The 12716-nt window shown below is 35.9% G+C and overlaps 3 protein-coding genes across 6 annotated transcripts; 2 read left to right on the forward strand and 1 right to left on the reverse strand.

Moving 5' to 3' along the window:
- Positions 1-3089: 3089 nt before the first annotated feature.
- On the forward strand, positions 3090-3862 carry LOC106294599. The gene has a single exon (XM_013730204.1). It carries the CDS (start codon positions 3198-3200, stop codon positions 3714-3716), a length of 519 nt encoding a protein of 172 aa, XP_013585658.1. The 5' UTR covers positions 3090-3197; the 3' UTR covers positions 3717-3862.
- Positions 3863-4590: 728 nt separating this feature from the next.
- LOC106294550 (importin subunit alpha-4) lies at positions 4591-7629 on the forward strand. The gene is made up of 10 exons (XM_013730137.1): positions 4591-4858; positions 5060-5156; positions 5244-5335; positions 5444-5575; positions 5774-5959; positions 6063-6226; positions 6311-6389; positions 6476-6604; positions 6695-6822; positions 6951-7629. Exons 1-10 carry the CDS (start codon positions 4625-4627, stop codon positions 7330-7332), a joined length of 1623 nt encoding a protein of 540 aa, XP_013585591.1. The 5' UTR covers positions 4591-4624; the 3' UTR covers positions 7333-7629.
- A 10-nt stretch (positions 7630-7639) lies between these two features.
- On the reverse strand, positions 7640-10503 carry LOC106294549 (rhodanese-like domain-containing protein 6). Of its 4 annotated transcripts, none has more exons than XM_013730135.1 (9): positions 10354-10503; positions 9958-10243; positions 9552-9713; positions 9372-9477; positions 9088-9283; positions 8931-9012; positions 8780-8862; positions 8566-8698; positions 7640-8504 (listed from the first exon to the last, which is right to left on the reverse strand). In XM_013730135.1, exons 2-9 carry the CDS (start codon positions 10153-10155, stop codon positions 7695-7697), a joined length of 1770 nt encoding a protein of 589 aa, XP_013585589.1. In that variant the 5' UTR covers positions 10156-10243; positions 10354-10503; the 3' UTR covers positions 7640-7694. The 4 variants fall into 4 exon arrangements, with proteins under 4 accessions (XP_013585589.1, XP_013585586.1, XP_013585588.1 ...); XM_013730132.1 differs by having other exon boundaries at positions 9088-9286; XM_013730134.1 differs by having other exon boundaries at positions 9088-9286; positions 9958-10195; positions 10354-10440.
- Between the last annotated feature and the right edge of the window lie 2213 nt (positions 10504-12716).

Below are 12716 nucleotides of genomic sequence, written 5' to 3' on the forward strand. Positions count from 1 at the left end.
TCTTAGGTTTATGTTTAGTTTATTTTAAGGATTTGTTGGTTTGATTCTCTTTTTTTGAAGACTTTATTGGATCAATTCTTTGTTTTATGCTCTGTTTATGAATACTTATTAATTTTAAATTTTAATGATTTAGGATAATGACAAAGAATGGAAGAACCTGAATGATTCTATGACTAACCACTAATCCTCCGTGTATTTTTTCAGGCTACGCCTTAAGTTGGTGAGGCGGTCTGAAGCGACGCTATAGCTTTGAGGCGAGCTTGACCTTTCTCACCGCCTCAAGGCTTGAAGCGCTATTTTAAACCCAGCTCACATCAGATTAATATATATACATATATAGGTTTCTTATAATGGAGGGAATTTTGTGTGGTGTAATTACATGGAACACGTCGCAAGACAGCATGCACTCGCACATGTCTTCGGCAGAGAAATTTTGTTGTCTTTGAACTGTGCTCGTGTTTTTCTACATTTCCGCACGTGGTCTCAAGTCAACCATATCCACTTAACTCATAAAATTTTGCTTCTATCTCACTAGTAACATACATGCAACTTTTCCTTTTTAAAGCCATTTATACCGAAGTTAATATTAGATTGTTAATTATGACTTTTGCATGTAGATCAGTCGCGTACTAGAATTATACGTCAAACAAATTCACTCTTTATATCCCCATTTGCAGGACCATGAAGATAGCGAGGGAAGAAACTGTGCATCTCTATTTCAGACTAAATCACAAGTTTATAGACAATCACAAATTTGAATCTATATCTAAGATCCATACAGAAATGAGTATAATATGATGAAATTTAATCTCTTGCTCGATCAACAAAAAGGTCTCAACCATCAAAACTGCAACTAGAATACGACCATTTGGTTTTGGTTACAAATTTGTATTTGTAGCTAAGCAGTGGTATTTCTAGTACTACTGACCCAAGTTTGTCACCCAAACCCAAACCAATTGCTTATAGTTTGTGTTCTTGATGCATTATTTTTATGGTTTGTGCTAGTGGGCTATTAAATATCAAACCCAAAATGAACATAATATTCCACTCTTTATTTTACCTAGTCCGATGATGCTATCATTCTTTAGATTTGTTTTTCTTCATCGTCGAAACATTCATATCATATCCTTAAAATTTCATTCCAAACTTCAATGGAGATAAAACAAAGTATGAGAAGCTAGAGGAACTCAATATTGCACCAAAGTAATCAGAGCCTAGAAACAAGCGAGCGTAGACCTCCTTGTTTCAAAGCCATTCTAGTTTCTACCTACAAGGTTATAGTTTTGTCAAACCGATCCTTCATAAAACCTAAGAACTTCTCCTTCATAAAACCTAAGAACTTCTCCTTCGTAGAAGATTGCCCTACTTCACTATCGTTTTCAAATAATCTCTTTTTGCTAATCAACTAAGTTTTACAAATCATAAAGATCTTTGCTTTATCAAGTTTTATTAGTTTGATGCAATATAACTAACTCTTCAATCAAACCTGAAAACTTGTGTTGGAAGCCACAAATTAAATTAATGCAAGTCCCATAAATTTGTGGTTTTCTATAAGATATAGTGTTGAAAGAGATGACTAATTAAGATTGACTAATTTGAGATCCATGCATTGGGATCTCATATGTGCTTTGATTCCAAAGAAAACTGTAAGAGACAAGAGCTCTTTGATGTTTAATAATAGTTTTTGGGATGCAAACAATAAGTTCTTCATACCATATATCTGATATTACAGAAGTTGATTTAAATTCCATATGTAAGAAATGTATATATCTCACTCACCTTTTCTCTTGTGAAACTAGGAAACATATAATGCGAATAAGAGAGAAATTCTTAATAGAGTTATATTTGTACAACAATTGTACAACTAGAGAAACCCGATAAGCAAATTAATGGTTAGATTAAGTTTCGAAAAGAAAAATTAATGTTTATATTTTTCACTATCCAAATTTTGTTGAAAGATGGAAAACTTAATTAGATTTCATGTAGTGGTGGTTTGAGATAGACCGATTAGAAATACACACATGAAGACATGTCGACACAATATATTTGATTAGACAAATAAATTAAGTTGCCCGACCGAGTGATTTTCTGGAGTATGTGTTATTAAAATGATTGGTTCAGCCAAGTCTTGAGATACCAATCAACTGATATGCACAAATTCAAAAGCATTTTCATTGATTAATTTTTTCAGTGGTTCATAACCATTGTGATTAACCAATCAACATTCTAATATTTCCGGTTGGCAATTTCTACTCGGTTTGTTTCAAAACTGTATATATACACATTTTTAGCATTTAAAAACTAAGAGTATTTCAAACCATAATTTTCACACCACAACTTTGGTTTGTTATGTTACAACGCTTTAAATAAATAAATTGTAATGCCATTATCTATTCTCAAACCTGGCACATGTTAGACATAAGTAGCATAATTAACCACAATTAATTTTTAAAATAATGTCACCTAAATGTTTAATATATTTTGGTTTATAAAACACCAACCCCACGAGGATTTTGCATATAAAACATCTTATAAATATTAAAATAATATAAAATATTACAAATAACATAATATATTGTTTCGAGGATAATAATATAAATTATTTTATCACAAAATGCTATTAAGTAAAATTTATATTGCAACGATTGGTTCAAAGTTGTTATGAGTTGGTACGAGCGATTCAATTTTCACTTATATATCAACGATAATAACTATTGAATTGCTTTAACCAAAAGAGGTATAAGCGTTCAATTCCACATATATATCCACCATAAAAACTATTAAATCCCGTTTACCAAAAGGGTTAATTTGTTTTTTAGAAACTACGACACTTCCAAATTAGATTATTTTTTTAGTCAACTTTCCTTTTAATACATTTTTCAAAATATTAAAACAAAAATAACATAAATATTATACATTTTATTCACGTAAAATATATATATTTATATCGCAAAATATTATAAATAAAATATATATTTTAAACGATTAATTAATTTTTTCCGCTTTATGTATATATAAATTATGTATTCCTTTATATTTTGCATCAATATATTTCATTTTATATTGTATTTTTAATTATAGGGAAAATTTAAGATTTTTTTTTTATTTTTTTACTATAAATTTTAGTGGTAATCCCAAACCTCATTCACCTCAAATTTTCTCCTCTACAAAATTTTGCAATCAAACCAGTCTCAAAAATGAGCGTACCAGTGTCAGCTATGGTGTTCTCTGAAAACAATGTAAGAGTAGCTGAAGAACAGTACCGAAGAGGCAATCCGAAAGGAGCCCTTGAAGTTCTTCATGCACTAACATTTGTTTTCCCAAACACATCTACGAACCATCGTAAGATCTCGCAGGTTCACCTGGCTCATCAAATTCACTGGAGGTTCATAAACACCAGTTTTACACTCCACGACATCCTCGGAATCAGCCCGTCCTGTAGCTATCAAACAGCCCGTAGACAGTACATGAACATTGTGGCTAAGCTCTGCCCCGAGAAAAACAAATCTGTTGCTGCCAAGTTAGCTTTCAAGATCATCAACGCAACGTGGATGGAATTGTATGGTCCTGAGGGGAGTGGGGATCGCAACATCGAACAAGAGTTAGGGGTCATGTTTCAAGAAGAAGAACTGCCTCATCACTCAGTGAGGGAGGGAAAACGTCCTTGTGTTGGTATTATCGACACTGACTCTGATTCTGATTCTGATTCTGATTAGTCCTAATCTATCATAACTATCAAGCTTTTCATCTAAGTTGTTGGGATACAAAACCCCGTACTGTTTCCTTTTCTTTGGTTATATTTGTGGCTGTATTATCCTAAGTATTAAATTATCTATCATATAACTATCAACCTTTTCATCTAATTATTGGGATATATAAAACTGTCTTGTTTCTTCTTAGTTATATTTGTGGTTTTTCTTATTCTAAATATTTCGAATGTATCATCATTGTTCGTCGTCCCAGGCATAAAATATCCATCTCTTTTTCTCAATATCAAATTTTCATTAACCAATATTTGAACACAAAATTTTTGATTTCAATAGAAGTTTTAACCACAAAGACAATCAAACATCATCTTGTATTATCCAAAAATATTTGATGGTTATCTATATTACATGGTTAATCGTGTTTTATAAAAGATTATTGTTTAGACGGATGCCCATGCCGATTTTTGGACGCCTATACCAACTTTTTAATAAATCGGTTTGAAAAAAATCGTTTCGTTCATATCCAATTTGCTGACTAGACGGAATCGATTTTTAGAACACTGCTAGGACATAATCAACAAGTCAATATACTTTTATACGACTGCAAGAACAAATTAATTCTACCATATCCGATAAGAAAGAATCTCTTAGTCATGAAGTATTCATGTAAATCAAATCATGCAAAATAAAATTTGTATATTCTTCACCAAAAGCAAACTCCAGGATACTCTTTGTCACAAGGAAGGTTCCAAGTAGCTCCAACAAATAATAAAATAACTCCGACCAGACCAAACTAAACCAAACCGGATCAGACTCGACAGCAAACAGACGACTCCATCCTCCACGATCTCCTTCTCCATTTTCAGTTCCATCGAAAGATCTCAGACACGAAGTGGTTTCAAGAAGAGTGAGGGAAGATGTCGCTTAGGCCGAGCACACGCGCGGAGCTGAGGAAGAAGATATACAAGACAGGTGTCGATGCCGATGAGGCGAGGCGTAGGAGAGAGGACAACCTCGTCGAGATTCGAAAAAACAAGCGTGAGGACAGTCTCCTCAAGAAGCGCCGCGAAGGCATGATGCTCCAGCAGCAGCAGCAGCCTCTTGGAGCTGGTCTCGATGCCCTCCAGAGCGCTGCCGCCGTTGAGAAACGAGTAACTCTCGCTGATCTGAAAAAATATCTCGAGCTTAATATTTGGATCTTAGGATTTGATTTGTTAGTAATGGATCTTTGATTTGATTGTGTGTGTTCCCTTCAAATCAAGATCAGATCCTATATTACAACAAGTCTAGGACTAACTCATGTGCTGATCTTGTTAATAGATTTGATGCTGTTTATTTGCTGCTTTTGGCAGTTGGAAGGTATACCAATGATGGTACAAGGTGTTTATTCTGAGGATCCTCAAGCTCAGCTAGAAGCTACTACTCAGTTTAGAAAGTTGTTATCTATAGGTAGGTTCACCATTTAATTCTTCTTTCAGAATGCTATATGTGTGTAATAGAGAGATCTGATGGTTGTTTTGTAATTTTGATGAGCAGAGCGCAGTCCTCCAATTGATGAGGTGATCAAAGCGGGTGTTATCCCTCGTTTTGTTGAGTTTCTTCGAAGGCAAGACCATCCACAACTCCAGGTATGGTTCCATAAATTCTTTCTTTTTTTAGATTTGTCCCTTATGGTTTGTGACTTAAATAAAAAAAAACAAAAACAAAAAAAAAACACGTAAGAATTGTCTTTGCAGTTTGAGGCTGCATGGGCTTTGACCAACGTTGCGTCAGGAACATCAGATCATACTCGGGTTGTGATTGAACATGGGGCGGTGCCTATCTTCGTTGAGCTTCTCAGCTCTGCTAGTGATGACGTTCGAGAGCAGGTTTGCCACTAACTAGCTCTCACTTGCAATTTTATTTTACATTGCGAGAAGGATACTTCCCGCCATATTTGGTTTATTTATTGTTTCTTTTGATCCAAAATATATACTCAGCCAAGTGCTTCTCTGTAGTTTTTTAGGTTGCTAAAACGTTAATGTTGTTTTCTTATAATAAACCTTTATATATTTTATCCGTTGTAGGCCGTGTGGGCTTTAGGGAATGTTGCTGGAGACTCGCCAAACTGCAGGAACCTTGTTCTCAGCTGTGGTGCTCTTGCACCCTTGCTGTCTCAGTTAAACGAAAATTCAAAGTTATCCATGCTAAGGAATGCTACATGGACCTTGTCCAACTTTTGTCGTGGGAAACCACCAACACCATTTGAAGAGGTATGAATGGAGAAATGTATTCTTTTTAGGTAACTTGATTGCTTTGGTTGCCTTCATCCTCGCATTATTCCGAGCATTGATGTTTGATATTCATATATTCCAGGTGAAGCCTGCCCTGCCAGTTCTTCGGCAGCTTATTTATCTGAATGATGAAGAAGTTCTCACTGATGCCTGCTGGGCTCTCTCCTACCTTTCAGATGGCCCCAATGATAAGATTCAGGCTGTGATCCAGGCAGGTGTCTGTCCACGACTTGTGGAGCTTCTGAGGTTAGTTTCCTTATTCCTTTTAAAATTTGAGTGTTAGTTGCTCTCACTAACTTTTATTATTTTGTTGATATATATTTCTTCAAGTCATCCATCACCTACGGTTCTCATTCCTGCCCTCCGAACCGTTGGGAACATCGTAACCGGTGATGACTCTCAGACACAGGTATGATTTGTCAAGAATGTTACTTCATAATGTTTTGGTGTTTGTGTTTAGCATATTAAGACTACACATGTATGTTTGCTTTTCAGTTTATAATTGATAGTGGTGTACTTCCCCACCTTTATAATTTGCTTACGCAAAATCACAAGAAAAGTATCAAAAAGGAAGCTTGTTGGACAATATCGAATATCACTGCTGGGAATAAAGTTCAGATAGAGGTATGAGGCTTTTCATAAAATATTGTTAATCATCAAAGTTTCAGAGGCTAAAGGCAAAGTTTTAATTACTCTATATTATTCAAACAATAGGCTGTGGTTGGCGCTGGTATTGTCCTCCCTCTTGTGCATTTGCTCCAAAACGCGGAGTTCGATATAAAGAAGGAAGCTGCGTGGGCTATTTCAAATGCTACCTCAGGAGGGTCTCATGAGCAGATTCAGTAAGCCATCTCTATTCCTAAGTGCATTTGCAAACAAGTGAAATTACAATTCAGTGTTCACTCTTATAGTCTTATACCAACATCTCTTTCAATATCGAAGAATGCTATAATATAGTTTTTGCATGCAGGTATTTGGTAGCACAAGGCTGCATCAAGCCTCTTTGTGATCTTCTAATTTGCCCTGATCCGAGGATCGTGACAGTGTGCTTAGAAGGGCTTGAAAACATTCTCAAGATTGGTGAGGCTGACAAGGAGATGGGGTTAAACGGTGGAGTAAATCTCTATGCTCAGATAATTGAAGAATCTGATGGGTTGGACAAAATTGAAAACCTTCAGTCCCATGATAACAATGAGATATATGAGAAGGCTGTTAAGATCTTGGAGAGATATTGGGCTGAAGAAGAGGATGAGCAGATTCTGCCAGACGGTGTGAATGAAAATCCACAACAGGGCTTCAGTTTTGGGAATAACCAGACCGCTGCTCCCCCTGGTGGATTTAAATTTGGTTGAAAAAAGGTATAGAACATTGAAATACTTTGGTTTGAGGGACAATGAGATTCATCTTTTGGAACTGTGATTGGGGTTCAAGTTTGGGTTTTTGAGTACTGGTGCAAAAAGGCTCTTATACTTCTTTTGTTTGTTGTCATTTGTTTGAATCATTCTCTGCTTCTGTATCTTCATTTCTTAAAACTCTGGGATGAATCATGTCTAGTGTGGTGTACTGGTTTAGGATTTGATTCACACTTTGTATTTGTCACTTTTATCTTTGTTGTGACAGTTTATTTTTTCAAATTTTTTTACTTGTCAGATAACAAAATCAAGAAGAAAAGTTATTTGATTGCAAGAACATTGTCTTCTGATAAACAAAGTCCTCAAACGAACTGGTTAAGAAAAGCTTTAATCTCATCAATATAAGGAGACTTTGTAGGAATGATATGGCCAAAGTCATGCTCTATAACAGTGGCGCAGCCTTGGTCAAACAACCCTGCCAAATCCGAGCTAGCTTGAGTCACAATCTGTCTGTCTTTTCCAGGCTGGCTTCCAAAAATGTGAAGCGAAGGGCACTTGATGGAACCTAGCTCTTTCTTCTCCAACAATGGCCACGGTGTGAAACCCGAGCACAACACGCAGAATCTGAACTCTATTTCACCTACGAGCTGCTCTTGTTTCCCGCATACAGCTGCAGCCATTGCTGCACCTTGAGAGAATCCAAGAATGCCATCAAAAGGACCTTTCTCTGCAAACACCGTCTTCAAATACGTCAACGATTTGTCAAACCCTTCGGTTTGGTTCTGATACTGCAATGGATCAAACTGGCATTGGGTCCAGCCTGTTTCACTTGGCTTGTCAAAATCTGGTGACACCAACCATGCAAACTTCTTGTTGCATGCCCCAAGTGGAGGAGGAGGGGTAGTAGCAGTCTGGTAGATGAACTGTAGCTCGTGAGGTGCATCTATGAACACAAGCTCAGCGATGTTCTTTAGTTTCTTTGCTAGTGATCCAGTCCTCCCTTTGAAGCCAGACGCGTTCTGTCTAAAACCATGTAAGCATAAGATCCTTAGCTTCCTCCTTGTATCGTCATCACCTGCAGGGGTAAGTCCCTTTGATGGATCAAGACTCAAAGGGACTTGTCCTTTTCCGTGTTTTCGGCACAGCTCACACACATACTCATCTCCTTTAACCTGCGTCAACACCACATCATTAGACCAAGGTAACAAAATCCATGAGAAGTAGATCCAATACCTGGCAATGATTGCAGACTAATACAAGCATCCTGCATAATCTGCAACGGCAACGTGGAGAATAGTCGTCAAAGGTATTGTTGCAGAGAAGGCAGCAGCCTATTATATCCTCTTTTGAGCTCCCAACTGAGATCCTTCAAACACACCCACATGAAAGAAAATGTAAGTTACCCTTGTTCCTGGTCGATCACAAGAGAAAGATGCAAGAAACATACCGGTGATCAAACACAAAGTTCTTCCCTTTGAAGAACCCTCCACTGGGAAACTGTTCAAGGTATCTCTGTATGCCACCATAGAGCTGTTTCAAGAAACAAATAGAGTCAGACAAGTTCAGTGACTTGTTGTGTATCAAAACCATTTGCTAACCTGAAAAGTATTCTCAAACCCTGCGCCTTTAGATCTGATATATGCAGATGCCATTTCACACCTGATTCCACCAGTGCAGTACCTGGTTTTGCCCAAACACATTAGAGCTTCAATGATATATGGAAAGTAAAACTGAACAAGAAACTATAATTCATACATGAGCACGTTTTTTCCCTTCAGCTTCTCTGCGTTCTGATCAATCCAGGTCGGCAAGTCGCTGTACTGTCTGATCTCAGGATCAAGGGTCTCAACATTCTCTGATTCGAATTTTCCAATCCGTGTCTCGTACAGGTTCCTAGCGTCCAGCAAAACAAGCTCCTTGTTCTCAGACTTCCCGGATTCATCAGTTTGTTCTTCTGAGTTTGAATCAAAACATAATCAGATGATGAGACACACAATATAGAAGCAGGTGATGATACAGATTAAAAAGAAAGATCTTACTGGCACTCTCCAGGACAGAATGAAACTCAGCAGCAGAGAGATGCTTTCCAGCGTTTGAGATGTCTGGTGATTTCAAGAGAGGGCAAGTACTAAAGGTCACTAACTCCTGCATGCCACAGTCATGTCAAAAAGGCTAAGGAGGTAAAGCTTGGGATTGAATAAGAGAAGAAGGCAAAGAACCTCAACAACACGGATGGAGAGAGATGTAAACCCACACTCCTGAGAAACTTTGTCGTTCAAAGGATGATTGCAAGATGCAAGCTTGAAGTCAGTGCCTTCAAACAAACAATTCGACTTTGCGGAAGCAATATGTTCCTCCAACGCAGTTAATTTCCCACCAACCTAAACCAAAATGCAAACTTTTTAATGTTATCACAACTCTATAAACAGACCTCTATCAAAAAAGCTTCAAACTTTGGACTCTGACTCTTCAAATGGTTCATATGAATTGGATCTTGCAATCAAACCCAACTAGCTCTGAACTCTCAGAACTCAAAAAGAGTTTGACTTTATTGTCTTTCATTCCTCTAAAGACATAAAGGTTTAGCCTTTTTTATTACAACATCGGATATGAAGAGAAGCATACGGTGACATTGACGCCGTGAGGGGAGAGCCTGACTCGGCCGAGTAAACCGAGCGAGTTGCAGCTAGATTCATAAAAGGAAACGAGCTCGTCTACATCGGGAACAGATGTGTACTTGTAGTACAGCAACACTCCGTATTGCTCTTTATCTTCAATCCTCTGCTTCTCGCCATCGCCACCACACGAGCTTGTTCTTCCCATTAGTTTTTTTTCAGTGAAGCCAAACGGTAAATCTCTCAGGCTCGGGAAGTCGCGATTCGCGAAGATGGAAACAGGGAGAAGTCATTTGCTTGCGGTTAAGAAAACCGAATCCAATTAAACCGGAGTATACTTAAACCGAAATTTGTATATATTAAACCATTTCATAAGCTAATAATGGACCAGAGGTGTCAAAAATACCATGAACACTAAGCAGCCTTAAACTTCTATTTGCCTTGAACCTATGCAGGTGTCTATTGTAGATGTTTAGGACTCTTCAAGATGCCCATCTCCATTAGCCCATCGAAGGACAGCTTCGTCTTCAAAACCACTGAGCATTGTCTTAGACGACTACAAGGTGCTCGCAGTATCAATGTCCAAGGAAATCAAACACATAGAGACAATGTTGAATATAATCTATACGATGAAAACGCTGTGGATGTTACATTGGAACTGTTACTTGAAACAGTTTATTGAGATGCATAATGATTTGTCTAATTCATGAGAACAACTTGGCTCTTGCTTGATATCCGATATGATGTTGGTTTTAGCGTTTGTTCATAATAATCATAAAACAGGAAGGATTAAGACATTCAAGAAAGTAAGGTGAGAGATCACAATCAATAAGTTAGAAGTTGGGAACTCTTAGTAGTTATGTGAACTTAAGTAGTATTTATTTGGGTTCTTTAAAGATGGTAGTCAAGAAAAAAGGTGATCCTCAATATCTCAAGGGATTATTTGATTCGATTTATATGTAGGGCTGCACACAAGGTGAGTACTCGCTATTTTGGGTGTACTTGATACTTGACTTGACTTGCTTTGCACGAATAATAAAATTTTTGACTTGGACTTAACTTGTTAAAAACGAGTACTTGCTATTTCGAGTACTTGATCAAAATTATAAGTTACTTGCTCCGTTTTATTACTTGCTATTTACGCGTACTTTAAACTATTTGCGAGTACTTATGACATATTTACGAGTTTTTTTGAATATTTGTTACATGATCTATTAAATACTTGTTCATATTTTGTTTTCTCTTACTTGCATCTAGGATTGGGAAAAAAATACTCAGTACTCTTCTTTGTAACTTGTTTTGTATCCGTCTTGATTTTTAAATACGTCATCATCTAGTCAAATATTAAATAGTAACAAGTATTAAAAATTTAGCTATATGGCTTGTTATTACTTGTTATTTGCTTAGAGAAGATATTTTTGTCATTGTGAAAATTATACAATGCTTATATATCGAAATATTTATATATTTTTTATTTGTCTTCTTTATAATATGAACAAATATTTCGTTTAAAGTAATTCACTTATTATTTTAAGTAAAGAATAAATAAAACAAATTTTAATATCCATTTCTGAAAGAATATTATTTAGTAAGTCGTTATTAAAAGAAAAAAAACAAATATGAACATTGTCTTAGACAGACTACAAGGTGCTCGCAGTATCAATGTCCAAGGAAATCAAACACATAGAGACAATGTTGAATATAATCTATACCATGAAAACGCTGTGGATGTTACATTGGAACTGTTACTTGAAACAGTTTATTGAGATGCATAATGATTAGTCTAATTCATGAGAACAACTTTTGGCTCTTGCTTGATATCCGATATGATGTTGGTTCTAGCGTTTGTTCATAATAGTCATAAAACAGGAAGGATTTAATTGAAGACATTCAAGAAAGTAAGGTGAGAGATCACAATCAATAAGTTAGAAGTTGGGAACTCTTAGTAGTTATGTGAACTTAAGTAGTATTTATTTGAGTTCTATAAATATGGTAGTGAAAAAAAAAGGTGATCCTCAATATCTCAAGGGATTATTTGATTCGATTTATATGTAGGGCTGGGCACAAGGTGAGTACTCGCTATTTTGCGTGTACTTGCTACTTGACTTGACTTGCTTTGCACGAATAATAAAATTTTTGACTTGGACTTAACTTGTTAAAAACGAGTACTTGCTATTTCGAGTACTTGATCAAAATTACAAGTTACTTGCTCCGCTCTATTACTTGCTATTTACGAGCACTTTAAACTATTTACGAGTACTTATGACCTATTTACGAGTTTTTTTTGAATATTTGTTACATGATCTATTAAATACTTGTTCATATTTTTTTTTTCTCTTACTTGCATTTAGGATTGGAAAAAAAATACTCAGTACTCTTCTTATACTTGTAACTTGTTTTGTATCCGTCTTGATTTTTAAATACGTTATCATCTAGACAAATATTAAATAGTAACAAGTATTAAAATTTTAGCTATATGGCTTGTTATTACTTGTTATTTGCTTAGAGAAGATATTTTTGTCATTGTGAAAATTATACAATGCTTATATATCGAAATATTTATATATTTTTTATTTGTCTTCTTTATAATATGAACAAATATTTCGTTTAAAGTAATTCACTTATTATTTTAAGTAAAGAATAAATAAAACAAATTTTAATATCCATTTCTGAAAGAATATTATTTAGTAAGTCGTTATTAAAAGAAAAAAAACAAATATGAACATTGTCTTAGACAGACTACAAGGTGCTCGCAGTATCAATGTCCAA

This window comes from Brassica oleracea, chromosome C5 (genome assembly GCF_000695525.1).
Source record: "Brassica oleracea var. oleracea cultivar TO1000 chromosome C5, BOL, whole genome shotgun sequence".
In the NCBI taxonomy this organism is placed as follows: domain Eukaryota; kingdom Viridiplantae; phylum Streptophyta; class Magnoliopsida; order Brassicales; family Brassicaceae; genus Brassica; species Brassica oleracea.